Source organism: Coenobita brevimanus, chromosome 99 (assembly GCF_032717465.1).
Source record: "Coenobita brevimanus isolate Jiangsu-jjx chromosome 99, ASM3271746v2, whole genome shotgun sequence".
NCBI lineage: Eukaryota > Metazoa > Arthropoda > Malacostraca > Decapoda > Coenobitidae > Coenobita > Coenobita brevimanus.
The window spans coordinates 17,769,489-17,790,179 of record NC_137052.1 but is presented as its reverse complement, the minus strand read 5'-3'; the positions used below and the strand labels follow the sequence as shown (position 1 = coordinate 17,790,179).

Sequence of the window (20,691 nt, the reverse complement as noted above, 5' to 3'; positions counted from 1 at the left end):
TAGCATGCTATGGATGACCATTTATTTAATACAAATTACATGGAAGTAACTGCTCTAGCACAATAGAAACTTGCTGCACCAAATCTCCTTCTGGTCCTTTGAAATACTTGTGAAAAAACACAGTAAAATGCATACGGAAGTACTGTATTACAAATTAATCTGTATTTTTTTCTTTTGTAATGATGATGACGATGACAAAGATGACAGCAACAATGTTGAAGATGAAAATGCCAATGCTGATAACAGTATGATGCCAATGGTGATAATGACAGTGGCATTTAAGATGATGGTGATTACATGATGATTAAGATGATAACAAAAACAAAGTTAATGGTGATAACAGTAATAGATACACATTTTTTTTTTTTAATACCTGAACATTGGTGGAGACAGCAGGGAGTGTGATGGACACGATAACTTTGCGATTCATATCCATGTTTGTGAATTCCTCCAGGGGGATGGTGGAGAGAGCACCATCTGCTGCTGTTGCTATCATCACCTGAGCACTGCACCCCACAAGTGTAAGGAATAGGTCTGATGAAAATTCTGGGTGTAGATTCTTCATTATGAGATTTCCACCAATGCTTCCTATCTGGAGAAAGAAAGAAACAATATCAAGGAAAGGTATATGAGTTAGGTTAGTCTGAGTCACAAGTCAGTATGGTGCCAGATGACAGGGTGATATGGAGGCAATTATATGTGGCCACCCTATCCAGGATTAAGGTATCTGGTCGTAGATGGATAGATAAATACCGTAAATAAAATTGATAGGTACTGACAAAAAAAATAAACATATATATATAGATATATATCATAATAATTCAGTTTTGTTTCTATTGGTCTGTTAATATTTGGGTACAGTCTTCTTCTTGAGGTTTCTTCCATTGCTCTCCATGTGAGGAAATGGGGGAGAGGGGGAGGAATTGTGGAATGCAGCTTTATTCCTGCTTATCTAGCTATGATCAAATCTTCAATACCCTATCAGGAACATAGTGGAGGACTAGGCTATACAGTCCAGGCATTTAAGCTCAGAGTGACCAGTTGCATATCCCTGAGTGGCATAAAGTGAGAATACTGATACCCCAACCACTCCTCAGACTTAGATCAGTAGGGACCACATCAGGTTGGAATGCATGAACTCACCACATCATCAGACACCCATTATTTCAGTCTGGTTAAAACATCCTTTAATAATGGAAGACACAAAAGTTCACCTAACATTTCACCTCTTCTGTTTCTCGTATTCCTCTGCTGGCTAATATCCCTATGCAGAGAAGGCTTGGTATGCTTTTCCCATAGGTACAAAAGTTAACCTAATATTTCACCTTTTTACTGCTCACTTTCTTCTGCAAGCCAATATTCCTATAGATGGTTGTCTTTTATTTGATGAATCTGAGAGGATTGTGAAGGATATTCTATAAGAATGAAGTAGAAAAAAAAAAAAAAAATTGTCTGCATATACATAAATGTCTTTGACATGATACATCAGAGAGAAAGTTGATGCACATGCCCTAAGAATGAAGTAGGGTCAGTGGAATAGCACAGCTTGTCTCTCAGTTTACTAACATTACGGACAGAAGTGTTGGCAACATATGTCCAGTGCTCAGCTACAATCTCCAGGTGGTGAAAGCCAATGACACCAGCAGCCATGGAACGGAAGACTTCAATGGCCCTGCCAATACTGGTATTGGCCCCCAAGGTGAGGCCCTCTGTCTCCTGCCTTACTTCATACAGCTCTGACAAATTTGTGGTGTTGATATATGCTGAGGGGGTGCCCATCCAGTACACACCTGTCACATACCATACACACTTATAATACTGTAGATGGAAGAACTACGAGTATATGTACCAGCATCGTCATCACCATTGTCATTGTCATCATCATCATCATTGCCATTGTCAGTCATCATCATCAGTCACCATCATCATCGTTGTCTTTGTTGTTGTCAGTCATCATCATTATTGTCATTGTCATCATCAGTCATCATCACCATCATCATAATATGATCCAGTACCTTGCTGCTTCCTGGGGGTTTGGGAACCCCCGAACCTAAAGATCCTAATAGTGACTATTTGCTGTACAGTGGTGGAGTTCCTAGGAGGGTGCAAGGAGTCAGTAAGATAGATAAACAGAATGGGTACTTATATTTCACTCAAATGCTGCTTATGAATCGCACTTTAATATTTATGATGAAAGTTATCATCATTATTCTGACATTTTTCCAATCTAAGACCACATCCACACCAAATACAGTATATATTTATTGGTGTGGGCAGCTCCATGTGGGAGTTTCACACTGCTGAACTCATACAGATGGCCCTGCTGGAAGCTGGTGGGTGCAGGTAAGAACTTGTATGAGTTACAGTGATGCTCAGATCTTCATCTGCAACCACCCATGCTAGCAAGCATCTGGTGTAGATGTGGCCTAAGGATGGTTTGAGGCAGGATCCAGATCACAAAGAAAGAGAAAACACAAAAGTGTAAAAACTATAAACAATATGTCCATTGAAATGAGTCAGACATTCTTTCACACACATTCAAGACCCCAGAACCCTAACAGCACCTCACAGCCCTAAACATTTGCACATTATGTGTACAGTCAACTTGCATATATTGCAGTTTTGTTAGTCATAATTTTCTATCTCGCTGTACTTTTCTGGCCAAACTGTGATTGCTTTGTGTGTCGTGGTAACCGGTTTGATAACTACAGTCGCAGTCCCAAGTGACTCATTTCCGAGGAGTTATCCAGGTCGTGGCGTCATTTACGCTACTTACAGGCAGAAGCCAGTCATATTGAAGCATGAAAAGCCAAGCACAATAAGACAAGCATAGCGCTTCCCGTCCGCGCCTAGCGACAAGCGGTCGCACTAGTCCACTCTGTTGTCCCAGCAACTATGACATTCACCTCATGCTGAGAGGCTGTAGTGTGCCTGAATCCTTGGAACCCCTCCTGCTCCCCCATCCACTTAAGCATTGTCGTCAGTTGGAGTTAATACTGTTCATTCCCATCAAGTACATGCATTACATACAATTCTGAAAGGGTGTTAGTGTTTCCTGGTGACTAGTCGGGTATACGTATGGTTGTTGGGGCAACTTTGCTGAGAAGTTAGACTCATAAGTAATTTTCCCACAGATGATTTATAATTCACTGAATTTCTATGTCACGGTAGGTATTAAGACTAAAATAACTGTGAATTACTCAAGTGCACTGTATATAAAGCATATTAGACCCTTGATTTACTATCATTCTGTTGTGTGGTGGAAATATGTTAGCACCATTTTTCACTTTTCAGTTGTCTTTCACTTATATGGTCAGTAAGATGCCCTGATTCTCATTAAACTATACATTTTGTCACATATACAGTCGGTGCAACACTAAATTTGTAACAGTATACAGATTGGTTTTCAAAAAATGCATCCCATTTGTAAACCTTGCCTTGTGTGTGTTCTTACCTAATTGTTCTTACCTAATTGTATCTTTACAGGAATGAGTCAAGCTCGTACTGTCCCATGTCTTAAATTATATTTATCGTACATATCCTTAAATTTGTGAATTGTTTTGGCACACAATATTCCATTTGGTAGTGCATTCCATTGATCAATTGCTCTGTTTGGGAAACTGAATTTCCTTACGTCTTTATCACCTCTCTTCTTATGCAGTTTTTTGCAGTGTCCTCTTGCTGATGCTTCTCCATATGTTAAGTAATCATTTATGTCTCTTTTCTCCTTCCCTGATATGCACTTATATAGCATTATCATGTCACCTCTTTTCCTTCTCTCCTGTAGTGTTGGTAGATTCAGTTTATTTAGTCTTTCTTTGTAGCTTAGGTCCCTTAAGCTTGGTATCCATCTTGTAGCGGCCCTTTGAACTTTTTCAGTCTTGTCTATGTGCTTTTTGAGATGAGGACTCCAGACTACTGATGCATATTCCAGGGTTGGTCTAATGAATGATGTTATTATCCTTCTTAGCATGTCTTCATTTATGTATGTGAATGCTATTCTCATATTTGCAAGCAGTGTATACATGTTCCGTACCTTCTCGCTGATGTGGTCAGCCAGAGATAGTCTGTTATTGATAATCACACCTAGGTCTTTCTCTCTTTCTGATGTGTATAGGGTTTTATTTCCTAACTTATAATCCCAATCAGGTCTTTTTCCACTTTTACCAAACTTGATTACATGACACTTGTCCACGTTGAATTCCATTTGCCATGTACTACTTCATTCATGAAGTTTATTTAATTCTTCTTGTAGCTCTTTACAAGAGTCTGTGTTAGTAATTCTCCTTTGTATTTTTGCATCATCTGCAAACATATTCAGATAGCTCTCATTTCCAGTGTTACTGTTTATGTCATTTATATACACTAAAAACATGATTGGTGCCAGCACTGAACCTTGTGGTACTCCACTAGTCACTTCTTTCCATGATGAGTAGTTTCCTCTTAGTACTGTCCTCATTTCTCTTTTTATGAGAAAGTCTTGCATCCAACAAAACAGTTTGCCTATTTCCTCCTTGATGGTAGTTTCCATAAAAGTCTTTGGTGTGGTACTGTGTCAAAAGCTTTCTTGAAATCTAAATAGATACTCTCCACCCATCCTTCCCTTTCCTGTATTGTGTTTGTTACTCTGTCATAGTAGCTCAACAGATTAGTAACACATGATTTTCCTTTTCTGAAACCTAATTGTCTTTCTGTTATCATACTGTGTTCTTCTAGATGATTTACCCAAGCTTTTCTTATAAGCTTTTCTAATACCTTGCTTACAACACTGGTCAGTGATACTGGTCGGTAGTTGAGTGGATTGTGTCTATTTCCTTTCTTGAATAAGGGGACAATATTTGCATTTTTCCAAATATCAGGTAGTTTACCTTGACCCAAGGATTTCTTGAAAATTAAAAATAATGGTTTACTTAACTCCTTTGCACATTCTCGTAATACCCAACATGAAATTTCATCAGGACCACTTGCTTTTCCTCTGTCTAATCTACTTAACTCCTCCTGTATTGCTTTTTCTGCTATTTGTATATCTGGTAGTATGTGTGGACATGCATGTTGCACATAGTCCCTCTCAAAATTTTTTTCTTCTGTAACAACTAATTGGAAATTCTTATTTAGTGCTTCACAAATATCTTTCTCTTGTGTATAAGTGATTCCCTCGTCCGTAATGGATTGTATTATATCTTTTACTTTGGTTTTGCTTTTGATATAGCTGTAAAACAGCTTTGGTTGATCACTACTTTTATTTATTATATCCTCCTCAAACTGTTTTTGGGCTTCCCTCCTTATTCTTGTATAATCGTTTCTTGCCTGTTTGTAATTATTATACGCCCTTTCACTATTGTGTCTTCTGTATCTATTCCACAACAAATGTCTTCTTTCTTTTGATTTTTTACATTCTGTATTGAACCATTTCTGTATTTTCTTATCTGCTTCTTTGTGCTGTGGGATGTACTTCTGGACTCCTATTTCATAAAATTCACAAATTTTTTTATATTCAACATTTAAATCTTGTCCTCTACGCTCATTTTCCCAATCAACTTCTAAGAAATACTTCTTTAGGTCTTGATAATTTCCCTTTTTATAGTTTAGTCTCTTTTTGTAACTGTCATTGCTGTTTACTATGTCATATGCTATCCTGAAGTTATAATTTAGTACTGCATGATCGCTTTTGCCGAGTGGAGGGTGATATATTAAACTGTCAATATCATTTTCTTGCCTAGTAAATATTAGATCTAGCACTGAAGGTACATCAAGTCCTCTTTTTCTGGTGGTTTCCCTCACATGTTGCGTTAAGAAAAACTCTTGCACGAGATCCAGGAGCTTTTGGTTCCAACAGCTTTCTTGGCTAATTATATCTAGAGTATTCCAATTAATATTTGTATTGAAATTCCCAGTTAGTATAATTCTTTCCAATTTCTCTTCCATTTTATGTAGTAATGATCTTAAACTCTGAATTGTACTCTCTGCCAGGTCCTCATATTTGTCTCTTTCCCATGTGTTTGATCTGGGTGGCATGTACAAATTGGCTACAGTTACTTTCCCTTCAGATGTGTTGATCTCTACTGCAATCAGTTCTACTTGTGATGGTATATCTAGTTTTATTTCATTGACTTTTAGATTTTTCTTAGTTAATATTAGAATTCCTCCTCCTTTTTTTAAATTTCTGTCTCTTCTCCATATATTGTATTCCTCTAAGTTTAGTATGTCATTGGATATCCTTGGTGTTAATTTTGTTTCAGTTAGGCATATTATTTGTGGTTCATTTTCTCTGACATAATCATTCATCTCTAGTAATTTAGATACCATTCCATCCACATTTGAGTACATCAACTTTATCATCTTGTTTATATACTTGTCATGACATGGTTCTACTGCCTTCCTTCTTTTTCTTCCATCCTGTTTGTGTACCACTTTCGTACCTGCAATCCTATTACTTTGTAAAAAAATTTCTTCTCCTCTTCTGATCTTCCCTCATTTTTTGTTTTTGCTTCCTCCCTTTTCTCTTTCAGTAATTCCAGTTCCTCTTGTGTTAGGCATCTTTTTATCCATACATTTTTGAACTCCTCTTTTTCCATAAGATTCTTTGCATTTTTTAGTATCTCTTCCACAGTGTTTACATTCTGGAAAGTCACCTTTAGAGGTCTTGTCTTGCTTTTCTCGTATATCCCTAACCTTTTGTGTTCCTCTATGTCTTTACTACAGATTTCCTCTGATACTTCTTTCAGTAAGCTCATTACATTTGCCATCTCCTTTTTGTCTCATGTGATCTTGTTTTTTACTTCTTCCTCTTCTATACCAGTGATTACTATAGATTTGTTTATATCTACTGAATCTCTGACTAACTTTGGATTGTTTTGGATTATTCTTTTCACTTCCTTTTTAATGCTTTTTTCCTCCACCCTTGTTTCTAAGTCTTTCTTTACTTTCACCATTTCAGCATACATGATTTCCACATCATTTTTGTAGCTTTGCACAGCTTCATTCACCTGTGTTATCTTCTCCTCAATATCACTGCTCTGGTCTATAAGACTGCTTACTTGCCTAATTGTCTCTGTGTCATTTTTGAACTCTTCCATAACACTCTCGTGGTTGACTACTGTACTTGCCATTTCACTCATTTTCTTCCTAAGTGTACTCAGTTCCACTGTTAGTTCACTGATGGTTGTGTCTTTCTTATTGGCCTTCCTTCCTAGTTTTTCTATTTCTTCCTTTTGCAAGTGCATCTGCTTCTTTATTTCATCAATTTCATTTTTGAAAGCCATTTCTAGTTTGTGTACACGTTCAACCAGTCTATTGTGAGTCTCCACTTCAACCAGTTCTTGGTAGAAATCATCATTTTGCTTTTTACCTTTATCCCTTTTCTTTTCCAAATTTGCATTACTAAAGTATGTATCCATTTTGGAATACGAAAAGAACAGAATATGTACTTACAGAGTATGTACACTTTCCCCGTGTTGCTGTAGTCTAAACAAACCTCAGCTGACTCAGTGCATTTTTTCCTCTTGGTTCTCTTTTCTGTTTGAACAAGTCTTGTTTAAACTTCTTATTTTTTTCCTTTTAATAATGAAAAATCATTTAGTCTAACCTGGTACAGAGCTTGACTCATACAAAGATACTAATTTAGGTAATGCCACTGGCCGTTTTGGTTCGGTACGGAGCGCCGATGTCAGATGTCTGCCTCGATTGACTTCCTCTGTGTGTGTGTGTTCTTACCTAATTGTTCTTACCTAATTGTATCTTTACAGGAATGAGTCAAGCTCGTACTGTCCCGTGTCTTAAACCATATTTATCGTACATATCCTTAAATTTGTGAATTGTTTTGGCACACACTTTTTCATTCGGTAGTGCATTCCATTGATCAATTGCTCTGTTTGGGAAACTGAATTTCCTTACGTCTTTATCACCTCTCTTCTTATGCAGTTTTTTGCAGTGTCCTCTTGCTGATGCTTCTCCATATGTTAAGTAATCATTTATGTCTATTTTCTCCTTCCCTGATATGCACTTATATAGCATTATCATGTCACCTCTTTTCCTTCTCTCCTGTAGTGTTGGTAGATTCAGTTTATTTAGTCTTTCTTCGTAGCTCGTGTGTGTGTGTATTAACCTAGTTGTGATATACAGAAAATGAGGTATGCTCGTGGGGTCCCGTCTCTATGTCTCAAATTGTCAATCTTTTCTTTCAACTCATTTAAGTTTTTGGACTGAACGATCTCTTTGTCCAGGCTACTCCATAGGTTAGTGCATCTATATGGAAAACTGTACAGTACGGTATTTCTTGACATCTTTCAAGCAACTTTTCTTTTTCAGTTTCTTCCCATATCCTCTTGTTGCTCCCCCATGCCATAGAAACAGATCTTCTCTGTCAGTTTTTGTCTACTGTCATCATGGCTCTGAACACTGCAATCATGTCACTCATATCTCTTCTTTCTTCTGAGGATGGCAGACCCAGCTGTTGTAGTCTTTCTTTGTACGATAGATCTGCCAGAGTAAGGACAGTCTTGGTTGCTGTTCTTTGTATTTTCTCGATCTTGTTTACATCTTTCTTTTTGTGAGGAGACCACATCACTGTCGCATATTCTAACCTAGGGCAGATCATGGCCACTATCAATTTTTTCATAATCTCCTCATCCATGTATTGAAATGTCACTCTTATGTTTGTCAACAGCCTATGTGCATCTCTGACAGTCTTGTTAATGTGTTTTTTGGGTGACATATTATCCTGGACCAGCACTCCCAGGACCTTCTCTTCCCACATTTATGTGATTGGTTCCTTTCCCATAGAGCAATTCAGTGATGGCCTCTTAGGACCTTTACCCATTTCCAGTATATTCCATTTTTTTGCATTGAATTTCATTTCCCATACCTGGATCCAATCATAAATCCTGTCTAGATCCTCCTGCAGCACTTTACAGGTCTCTTCAGCTTCTTCTATCGTCATGATCTTTGCATTGTCTGTAAACAGGCTGGCATAACTGTTCATTCCATCCACCATATCGTTTACTTAGATCAGGAACATTACCGGCACCAGCACCAAGCCCTGTGGGACTCCGCTTGTTACTTCCTTCTGCCCTGTCGTTTAGTACTGTCCTTATCTGTCTGTCTGTCATGAAGTCTCTCATCCATTCCAAGAGGTTCCCCCTCAGTCCTCCTATGTGCTCCAGTTTCCATGTCAGTTGCTTGTGGGGTACCTTGTTAAAGGCTTTCTTCAGGTCTAAGTATACACAATCCACCCAACTATCTCTCTCTCTCTCTCCTATAGCACGTCAGTCGCCCTTGAGTAGACCCTAAACAAACTAGGGACACACGATCTTCCATGTGTGTGTGTGTGTGTGTATCATTTGATTATTGTAGTGAAGATACAATACAGTACAGTATTGCAATGATAGTGAAAACAGTTAAAAAACCATTGGCGCAATGTGGACTAATGTCTGAAATATCGGAAAAAGTCTGGGTTAGCAGGAGGAAGTCCAGATGTCCCTTATCGGAATTTCGCTTTTTTTGGAATGGTTTGGGCCCCAATTAGTCCATTAGAGTCAGGTTTATATATATATATATATATATATATATATATATATATATATTGTATTTCATCATCAGTAGCAACAGCAGCCAGTGCAAGTCCTATACTGAAAAAAGGCCTTTCCCAGCCTTATCCATGAATTCCCTGGCCGCGCCAAACTCTGTCAGGCTTTGCCTGCAGCTTCTCTGTCTCATCTCTCCACCTCTTGTCTGGCCTTTTTCTGTAATGCTTGCAATCTCTTGGAGTCCAGTCAGTCAGCCTCTTGCTTCATTGATTATCCCTGATTCTTGCTATGTGACTTGCCTACCTCCATTTCTGTTTTTTATAACTTCTATTAATTTCTTTGAAATCGGTTTAAGAAGATGAAGTACCAGTACTGAGTCTTACCCTGTGCCGTATTGCCAACAACAAGCTGATATGTGTCTTCTGCTCCCAAGTGGTTAAGAATGTCATACAATTCCTGAAAGAAAAAAAAAAAAGTTAATCGTTGTTATGAGTGTTTTTTTTTTTTTCCATCTTTAAAGTTTGCGAAGTGTCACAAGTACCTTGAGGTGGTGTAGCAATTTAGAGGGAATGGAAAGTGAGAGACTGACCTGGAGAGCATATGCGAGTGTGGTCGAGGAAGAGGGGCAGACTGAGGGTGAGGTGGAGGGATGGCATGGAAAGATATGAGAATGAGATATGAGTTGGAGGGAGGGAAGCCTGATGGCAAAGGAGATGCTGACATGGAGGAAATTTGTTTGTAGTCACCCTTTCGGGATTATGGTACTGTATTCTCCTTTAGACAGATACCCAGGAAATACAATTTTAAGTCTACATTTGATTCCAGAAAAATGATCATGTAACATTTCCACTGATTTGCCAGTGTCCCATAACCTACAGCATCAGTTGTAAGTGAAATTTTGTAATTTGTAGAACATATCCTTAACCCCTAACCGGGTGTCGGTCGGAACTGTAAAAAAGTCGATGGCATGTCAGCGCTGGCTGTCATTAGGAACCGCACTTGTTTTCTTGGTATAGTTTGAAGTGGCTGCCACTTTATCTCGTCACCAAAAGCTTGGGGAAGACTCCCACCAGCCCACCCAACCATACTTCAGTCGTCTGTGTGACTTTGCCAGGTGTATGATGATCTTTTCTGAACCTTTCTTGTCTGATTTCGTTCCTGCCTCATGTGGACTCTTGCCTCATCCCCCCCTGCCAAGCCTCTTTCCAAGGATACTTGGAAAGGTCTCAGTGATAGTGCCATAGGGCGTGCCTTGGACACCACTTTGTCTAGTTTATCTAGGAATGGAGAAGTTATCATGTTGACAGCAAAGCCATAGTTGGGACTGCAGGCAGATGCACAAACATCATGCTCTCACGCCCGTCTTCCGATGAAAATTAGTTCTCTTCCTCACGTCATTACTCATCAATGCAGTGATCTAGAGACCTGGGGATACTTTCATTCGCAAGAGGAAGAGTTGGTGAGTAAAATGGTGGTTAATTCGTTTCTGTAAGTGCTTTACTTTCCAAGGTATTAAGATTTGAAAACAAGCAATTTTCAGCGGCGTCCGAGAATTGCCCATAGTGAGGTGATGACCGCATTAAATATTGCCCGGCGTGTGGGGGTTAATTTATAACAAGAACTACTGCCTGTACTACCATGATTAGAATCTAGCCAACACTTCCTTGCTGACTCTCACGATGAAAGGTGTTATATGAAATACCTTTATGTATGTATCAGTCTAGTTGTAGTTACAGGATCTGTGCTAGGCTTGTGTTTCCCTATCACCATATCTACATTTCTTTTCTTTCTTTAAGTTTAAATATTACAAAATCATGTTGCAGTTGATCTAAGCTCTACTGATTTGTTTTATGTCCCTCACACTAAATTGAAATGTACATTACTTTTGACAGACTCTGTACTTAAAGCAAGGAGAAGCAGGGGATGGTAGGGAGAATGGAGGGAGGGAAGTCAAAAGGATCTAGTTTGATATTCTGAATTGATTTAGACACTAACAGCACATCTTCCTTAGCAATATATTGTGCACATTACACCTCAATATCCTCTTCTCTTTTATTGATGCAAACTTTAATTTTAAAGTGATATAAATTACATACAATAGTATATGAAGGTGTAATAGGCAAAGTACACTCATCATGGAGAAGTACTATGAAACCCTCTTTACCACCTAGAATACAGCCCTATATACAGTAGTTGAAGGTACTTGCCTGGAGTGAGGTGGGCTGGTACCACTCGACACCATCAGTCCTCACATGCACACTTCTCTGTATCTTCTTGCACATGGACCCACACTTGCCCTTACAACCACCCTTGGCCTTCAAGCTGCAGGATTTATAGGAGTCCTGTGGGGGGGGGGGGTGAAGGATGGGAAGGTGCCAAGCATAAGATGGAGCATAATACTGTATAGTGTATTTACGCACACAAAACAGCACACCCATCACCAACACTGATAGGCACATTTTGAAATTTAACATCATACGTGAAGCCACCGAACACCATGAGGCAAAAGAAGATGTGAAAACCCAAACTTTACACTAAGACTGCTTGCCACATAAAATAATGAACTCACTCAGACACAACTCCCCTCGCCCATAGACACAAGCTACAGTCACAGGACTGTAGCAGTTAAGCAACAAAATAGACAGTAAAATTAATACAAAGAAGACAAAAATGGAGAGTCTTTGTAACAACTCTCAACCAACAAAATTAACACAAAGACGACAGAAAAATGTAAAGTCTTCGTAACAACACTCAGCTACTCCACAGACCCCTCTTAGCATTACCAAGCACTTATCAGTATCACTAAATCACAAACAAGCACCTCCTGGACCCACATTGCCTTCACCTCCAACTCTCAAGACATCCCTTCTTACAAAAAACAAGCAGAATACTCATGGACCACTACACAAACATAAGTTACCCTGCACCAAAACACACAGAGGCAAAAAACAGATCTTTTTTGCATAGGCGGACCTTTTTACTCGACCACAGCATAACCATCTTCACTCCAGAACAGACATGAAACAGTATCGAGAATCGAGAAAGTAAAGAACTCTACAAGACAGGTCAGATGGCATCAGCAACTTACACCTGAAACACTGAGAACCACATGGCATACAGGTCCTCACAAACATCAGCATCTACAGCACTCGTACGCACATTATAGCATTCCCATCATTTGAAAACATCGAAGTCATTACTCTTCTTAAAAGAGACACGGACTCAACACATCCATATTCATATACAACTGTAACACTGCTTAGCATACTGTGCAGGATAACTGAATGCCTAATTCTTAACAAAGTCACACTTCATGTCTCCCTTGCTCCCTCACAACATGGATTTAGAGGTCTACACTCCACAAACATTTTGTTAACCAGCCTCACACAACATGCATCTAATGGCATCAACTCCACAGCCACACAGCACAACTAAGCATACAAAACAAGCACCACACAAACTTTAGCAAACATTCTTGAACAACATCCCACCTCTAGACATTCCAATACTTGCAATAAAGAAACTTCTGCATGCTCATTTCATGCACAGGGCAGTACAACACCTCCATCAGTACACTGTATTACAAGCCCCCACCCCACCCCTCCCCCCTTCCAATCATCCACCCATCAGAGGTATTCTTAAATGGAGCTGAATGAGTTCACCTAGCTAGGCTTAATCAGGACATCACCCATCCCTCGTCAGTTTCCAACTTGGATTTAGGTTGGGTGGAATTACAGGTTACACAAGACCCACTTGTTGAATACACCCACACAGCATAACACATAACACGCATAGCCTAATGGAGCACCGTACAGTACATGCCACACTAAGGTGTAGACCCAACATCGACAGTGTAGGGAACTTATGGGTTTACCCCATTGGGGTGGTTGCCTACTTGCAATTGACTGGTTTACTCAACTAAACAGACCAGTGTTAAGCAGAGTACTGGTTTTCTTAGCAAGGCAGACTTCTGTTAACCAGCAACAACAACATGTTAATCGTGAGGAAGGTCCCTAACCCTTTTTAGTTCAGTTTATGGCCATGTGTAATAATATTGGAGATTTTATTTAACTAGTAGCCCAAGAGACTCATTCCTTTGTCATAACTAAGAGTTACTTAATTTTTTACGTTACCACAGCTTGGTATTCAATCTGTGGGAGTGGATTAATTCCACCAGGTGAAAACTAACCAAAACTTGTTGTAATGGCATGGCATCTGAAAACAGATCCACAACCTTTTCCCAGTACATAGACTTTCATTCTGTCATGCATGCAGGACCTTTGATTTAAGCTCTTAACTTGCACTTTTCATCTGGAGTAAAAAAAAGCAAGGTAACAGTAAAAATTTTATCACTCAACAAGAACCTCTGATTCTGGAAAAGTCTAAAGTTTATCACTTCAAGGATTTTTCCTTTTTAAGACAGAATTGTGAAAATATCATAACTTCCATGTAAACTGACAAGCCTAGGTCATGCTAGATATAATGTTATAACTAGTGTCAGTTACAGCAGATTTTTTAGTGGAAATTTGTATTGCAGGGGTTCCATTACCTCAATATCAGCCAGTCTGTTCTTAAGCTTCTGATTCCCATCTGTGGCCTGGGACTTGAAAGCATCAAGGATGGGTCGATAGCCAGTACAGCGACACAGGTTGCCATCTAGAGCACGTTCAGCCTCAGCAGATGTCACACTGCCTTTGGATTGCAGCTGACTGTGTTGGTATTTTGAACAAGGATATTTTATTTAAGAAGAAAAAAAATCTTGTTGTTTTGGCCCCAGGGTCATCTAAACATGAACCCAGTGAACTGCAGGCTGAAGTCCCTCTTCTCCTGCAGTCCACCATCTTCTGTTTAGGGGATAGGTTAGGGAACTGAGTGACATTGTATAATTGGTCAGTGGAGTCACCCATTTATATCAGTGCTACCATGCCAGTGCATCCCTCTCCAGCACAAAACTTAATCATATCAAAATTATTGCAGCATAATTCCCATCTACAAGACAAAGCGATGAAGGACCCAGAAACAAAGGAAGAGAAAGTACAGAGGTGTGAAAACTGACAGCATGCTTAGTGATATGAGTCACAGTCACTCAAGCATTTGAAATTCTAGCTCCACCTCACAATGAAAACCACCTGCATATATTTATTTTGTATTCTTCTTTATGGATGTGCTTCGTATACACATGTGAGATAGAGTAGTTACATTGATTACTGTATTTCAGTCGCATATTTTGATCCCTAGTCAGCTCCTTAGCTTCTTCATCTTCCATTCCTTGTTTTCTTACAAACTCATTTACCTTATTTTTTAACTTTCTTCTTGTTCTACCACATTTTCCACATTCAAACATGCATGAACAGTAAAATCTTTTCACCACCACATCTACACCAGTTCTTTCTCTATTCCCATACCATCTGAGCAAACTGTCTTTTAACTGTATATACTGTAATTATAAAGAGTGTATTCAAGTGATTGGCTAAGCTGATTGAATAATATGAGAGCTTGCTCATTACACTTACAACTGCATTATCAGTATCTTGGGTCCTGCAACCTAAGGTCCAGCTCCAGAGTACAATACTGCATACATAATGTATCATATGCTTATTACATACAGTAGTATCACTGATTCAAGTCCTACCATTGTAGGCTAAAATCAAATTTCAGATATGTATTAAAATGATAGACATTTGTAGCAGCATCACTGAGAAAACAGAATATCATGGTGCACAAAGTAATAAGGTGCAATCATTGAGAAAAGTTCACTTAGTGTTCCACAAGTTCTACTTCACATTTAGGTCATGTTCATCACTTTTCTCCTTGATAGATATCAAAGAGAATCATCTGCAGGCAGAAAAAAATACTGTACCACAATTCTCTCAGTTTGGGAATATAAGCCATCAGAAGACATGAAATGTTTGACCAGCTATTCGCTCCAACTGCACTCTGTTGAACAAAACCTTGCCAACACTTCCCTGTCAGTATGTGTCATGCTTTCCATACTTTTCATTCCTCACTGAATGTCAGAGAGTATCCTTCCTTTCCATACTTTTTTGTTGCATGCATCTTTCTGGTGTCATATAAAGATATTTCACACGACCTATCCTTCTCAGTTGGTATGGAAGTGTTGGTGACTTTTGATTGTGGTAATACCTTTTCTGAAACATTTATCAAAATCATCATCAACCTGACCTTTTTTTTTTTTTTCTTGCCCAAGGCAAAAAATGAGAATATAATAAAGGAAGAATTATTCAACAGTTTGCTCAAATAAAATGGACCATTCACTCAGCCACTCACCATCCAAGCATGAGGAATCCTGACTCCACCTCACGGGTATAACCATTCACATATATTTGCTTCATAATACACATTCATGACCTCATAGTAAGAAGTTTAAGAACCAGTGCTTCACAATACAGCTTCAAAACTCTAAAATCATGTGTAAAAAAACGTACCCATACATAGCCATAACCATGCCAGGAGAGCAATAGCCACACTGGGTGCCATAGAAGCCAGCCAGTGTGGTCTGCATGGGATGGTAGCCACGCTTCCAGTCACCCAGGCCCTCCACAGTCTCTATCATCCAGCCATTGCAAGCATAGAGCAGCTGTCTGCACTGTAAGATACAGTGGTGTCACAGTTAGAGTGAAGTATAGTATACATAGTGAAAAATACATCATCAGAGTGAAGTATGCTAACCCCAAGAACATTGATGGTCTTAGTGGAACCAGAAATTAATAAACTGACAGCAGTACCCGGAACACTGATGGTCTTAGTAGTACAAAAAAGGAATAAACAAATAACTTTTATAACCCTACCCCAAGAACACTGAAGGTCTTAGTGGAGCCAGGCTTCTCAGGGTCCGGTGCAGTGGCAACCACAGTACAGACACCACAGCCACCCTCATGGCAGAATGTCTTGGTTCCAGTCAGGTGCAACTCCATACGCAGGTAGTCAACCAGGGACATTGCAGGAGACACATCATTGGGACCAACTGCAAGAATGACAAAAAAACTTAATCATTTTAACCTTTTTTCCACTTCCAAAGTTGGGGTGAGGCAGGGGAAGAGAAAACACAGTAAGGGAGAACTAACCAGGTGCAGCATCCCATGTGATTGGTTAGCCATTTGATATTGTAGAAGACACATTACAAGGATGAGCTGCAGGAGAATGAACATTATCATCACATCATCCCACCTCTTTTTCCCCCCTGAAAGTGGGGGTGAGGTAGGATACAAGAAGCCAGAAAAAGGAAAGAATATGATATTGGGTGAACTAATCAACAGCATGTCCAATGAAATGGGCCACACACATTCATTCACCATTCAAGTCCCCAGAGTTCTGGCTCCACTTGATAGGTACGGCTGTCCACATGTAGCTTCATAATTACCTAACAGACAGAGTCAGTCTGATGGCTAGCATGTTAAAAAAGGGGTGCCAAAGCCCTGTCATACATTCCTTCATACAAAGTTCATGCAACCAACTGGATCCCTTGTCAGTTCCCTAGCCTCATTAGCTTCCATACCTTTCTTTCTCACACACTCATTAACCATACTATCCACCTTCTTGGCCTACCACACCTCCTCCCACCTTCAGACTCACTCACATACACTATACCCTTTTCACCACTCTGTTCATTACCATTCTCTCCATATGGCTACTACCTAATCATACCTTCTTCATCACTGTTGTGCATGGACTTTCTTCCCCTACAACTTTCACAAATCACATTACAGTATTTGTTATCCTATCCACTCTCCATACACATTCTTTGAGAATCCCATTTCCAATTCTCTAACTCTTAACTTTTCATTTACAGGCCACATCAGAGTTTCAAACCCTTACTTGTATGATAGTGTGGGTACTTATTCTCCTTGTAATTTTCTTGCTGCTACCACACTCAGAGCTCCATTTTGTATCAAGACCTTTATAGCACCAGCCACTTTTCTTTCTCTTACCACTCTACTGTCCACATCCTTTGCACATTTACTGCATTTCCTGTCACTGCAGCCAGGTACTTTAATTCTCATACCAATTCAGGCCTCTCTTCATTCACCAGAACATTACATTGGGAGTCATTTTCTCTCTCAGCAACCATTACTGTACTCTTTTATCTTTATTTACTTCAAGGGAAGATGCTCACAGACATCAGCAAAGCCAGTCTGCAGTGTTCCTGTTCACTATTAACCAACAGTGCAGTAGAAGAATAATGAAAACATTATCAGTCCAACCTCCTCCTCCCTCCCCCCATTTAAGGGTGAGGTGAGGCAGTGTACAGAGAGAAAGGAAAGAGAAACCATGATATAGGGAGGGCCAGTCAAGTGTAGCACTCCACACAGTTAGCAAACCAGGGATGTTGTGGGAGATGCATCTGTAGGACCAACTATGGCTGAATGGCACAAAGGATTAGGCTACTCGCACATTTGGAAAAATTTATGAGGTAGATGTAAATTAACAAATTTGATCTGACTGGGACCCTCTTTAGGTGTGAGGATCCATTTTAGGCTGAAAATGTTGGAATGGTTGTCTCTCCAACAAACAGTTTTTCCAGTATGGGTATATACTGAACCTATACTGTATAATTCTTCCATTTAAACAATTCACACCACTGAGATATCATGACATTTTATTATCATCTCCAACACTGTACTTGCTGAAAAGTTCGCAGTAGGTGACCATGGCCTATATTCCTATCATTAATGAAGCTGTTAAGCACCTTTACCCATGCAGTTGATTTTTAAATCTCCTAAGTTAAACTCTTCTGCCCAAGTATGTCATATAATTTTTATTTTCCTGCCACCAAATGATTTTATTCAGCTTAAGGGAAACTTTCGGATTTGGTGCCTTTGTCCATGTGTGGGCTGTCCTCAAAATAAGCCAGGGATGTATTCTAAAATATCACTGCTTTTCCCAGCGGTGGGTACTGTAGACTGGGGTAAACTGCCAAATCAGCATTGCAGCAGTGATGAAATTTTAACAGGCAGTTTTTCTACAGTTTGTTTTGCACTTACCAGCAAAAGAGTATAGAAAAAGGCTGCTGATAATGCAGGCTTACTTCATATCTTTAACCATTAAATAACATTGTGTTGGTGCTGGAGAGGAGTGCCTTCACATGATGACACTGATATGATTGAGCAACTCCACTACCCAGTTATACAAACATCCCTCAACTCACTTCGTGTTCCCCAGAAGGAGGATGGTGGAATGCAGGAGAAGGATAACATTGCTCAGCAGTCCACTGGGTTCACATTCAGATAAGCCTGGGATTGCAACTACTATTGCATTGAGTATGTATGTGTAACGTAGTGTTAAAGTCATTCACACTACTTGCTTCATCTGCTTGATCAGATATGTGTTTTGACAACTGTATAACAAAAATGCCAGTGGTGGTCAGAAGGAGCCAGAGGTGGTCAGGAGAGGATACCGGTAAATCTTTCTTAGTGGCTGTCTCTCTAGAGAAAATTTGGTAGAAAGTGTATAGTAAGCTCTCATTTTTTTGCAGTACTCATCCTTTCTGGCTGTGTTTTCTCTGTCTGTCTACCTATCTATAGCCAGACCCCATAATCCCGTAAGGGGTGGCTGTTTGTCTTTGAGTTTTTTGTTTTACGGGGAGGGGCACTGACCCTCCGCCAACCCATTTGTTGACACTTAGGGAACACATATAGGTTGGTTATATGGTTACCACCTAGCATTGTAGATGGTTTCCAGGCTTACAGGAAACCATTAAGCTTGTCACTCAGTGTAAATTCACCTGAAAAGGAAAGAAGAAGAATAAAAAGTGATATGAAAGATGGGAGAAATAGGAAGAGAGGAAGGCAGACACAGAAACAGAATGATGAAGCTGAATGAAATAGGCAGCACTGCATTAAGTGAGTGGATGAAGACTGCCACAACCTACCACCTGAATAAACCATCACAAAATACGTTGGCTTAAGGTATATTGTATCTTGGATAACTTAACAAAATTTGTTGTTACATAATCTCAAACTTACACTTTAAATAGGTCTATTCTAATATCTGGTAATGTTTTGGGGCACTGCAATCAGTGTGGGAGTCATTACCTAGCTAACATGGCTGTGGGAGCCCTTTTTATAATGCATTCATTACTTCAGGGAAATTTGTTTCGTTTGGGTATAACATCACCACAAAAGACATGAGCATGCTAGTTGCTGCAGCATGACCACCAATAAAATATCTGTCTAGGAGGTTGCCACAGACAAAGAGTTTCCACGTCACCCTGTCCTCAGCTGTGAGGTTACCCGCCCCTCAACTTATACTACCTTCATTGATATACCTATGCACTCCATCATTCCACATCCTCAGTCTTCCTTTTCCCTTCTCCCTATCCATCTCAGTCACATACACTTAATTTAAATGACAGTCTCTCATACCATACCTTCATACTGAACCCCATTTACAGTAAGCTGTATGGATGAAACTGGCGCTTCACTGCCAGTGGTGGGTGCAGCCCCATCACTCCCAGAGATGACCATCTCGGTTTAAAGAGCCGTATAGTTTATAATCTGCAAATAAAACAAATTATAACTGATATGCATATATTTTAGTATGGTTGCAGTTATTGTTGTTGTTGCTTCAGTCTCATCTGGACATGAACCTGTTGGACTGCATGTTGAAGATGTCCTTCTATAGTTCCCCATCCTCCTTGCAGGAGGTGGGGAGGAAGTTGAGAGATATTAAACCGGTCAGCAGAATCTTCCAGTTTACCGGGCAGTGGAATCACCTGATTATATCGAATGCCACCAGGTGAAGGCAATTCACTCCAGCTCCACATGTTTCCTTCATACTGCATTCATATGCGAAGTACATCACCCTGCTGATATTTATGACTTTCTTGGGTTGAATTCCAGAACACCAGGTATATCAACCCTTTCTGACATCTGATCTCACATTACTGTACTCTACGAATCTTTTCTCCCCATTCAGCTCCTCCAGTCACAGAGTTACTTTATTACTTTATGACATTCTAGAAATATTGTTCATGAAACATTAAGATATTAAACTACAGTACTTTACTCCAGTCACATTTTATATTCTCTTATTGCTTCTACTAGATTATTTTATTTGAGTCTGGAGAGATGTTTCAAACAAGAGGATAAATTTGCATTGACAGGGCATCAGTATGAGAGTATGATTCTTGAGGACAACAGGTTGGATC

At 39.5% G+C, this 20,691-nt stretch overlaps 1 protein-coding gene across 1 annotated transcript in view; it reads right to left on the bottom strand.

Annotated features, from left to right (window-relative positions):
- The window catches only part of LOC145414445 (uncharacterized), a 103,545-nt gene extending 83,537 nt beyond the window's left edge, over positions 1–20,008 (bottom strand). The window contains exons 1-8 of the mRNA XM_080284001.1: positions 19,912–20,008; positions 16,334–16,509; positions 15,971–16,131; positions 14,074–14,233; positions 11,732–11,866; positions 9,908–9,980; positions 1,567–1,790; positions 374–592 (exon numbers count right to left, since the gene is read on the bottom strand). Coding sequence (XP_080140127.1) covers positions 374–592; positions 1,567–1,790; positions 9,908–9,980; positions 11,732–11,866; positions 14,074–14,233; positions 15,971–16,131; positions 16,334–16,509; positions 19,912–20,008 — 1,245 coding nt within the window. The remainder of the gene's footprint in view (positions 1–373; positions 593–1,566; positions 1,791–9,907; positions 9,981–11,731; positions 11,867–14,073; positions 14,234–15,970; positions 16,132–16,333; positions 16,510–19,911) is intronic.
- Positions 20,009–20,691: the final 683 nt, after the last annotated feature.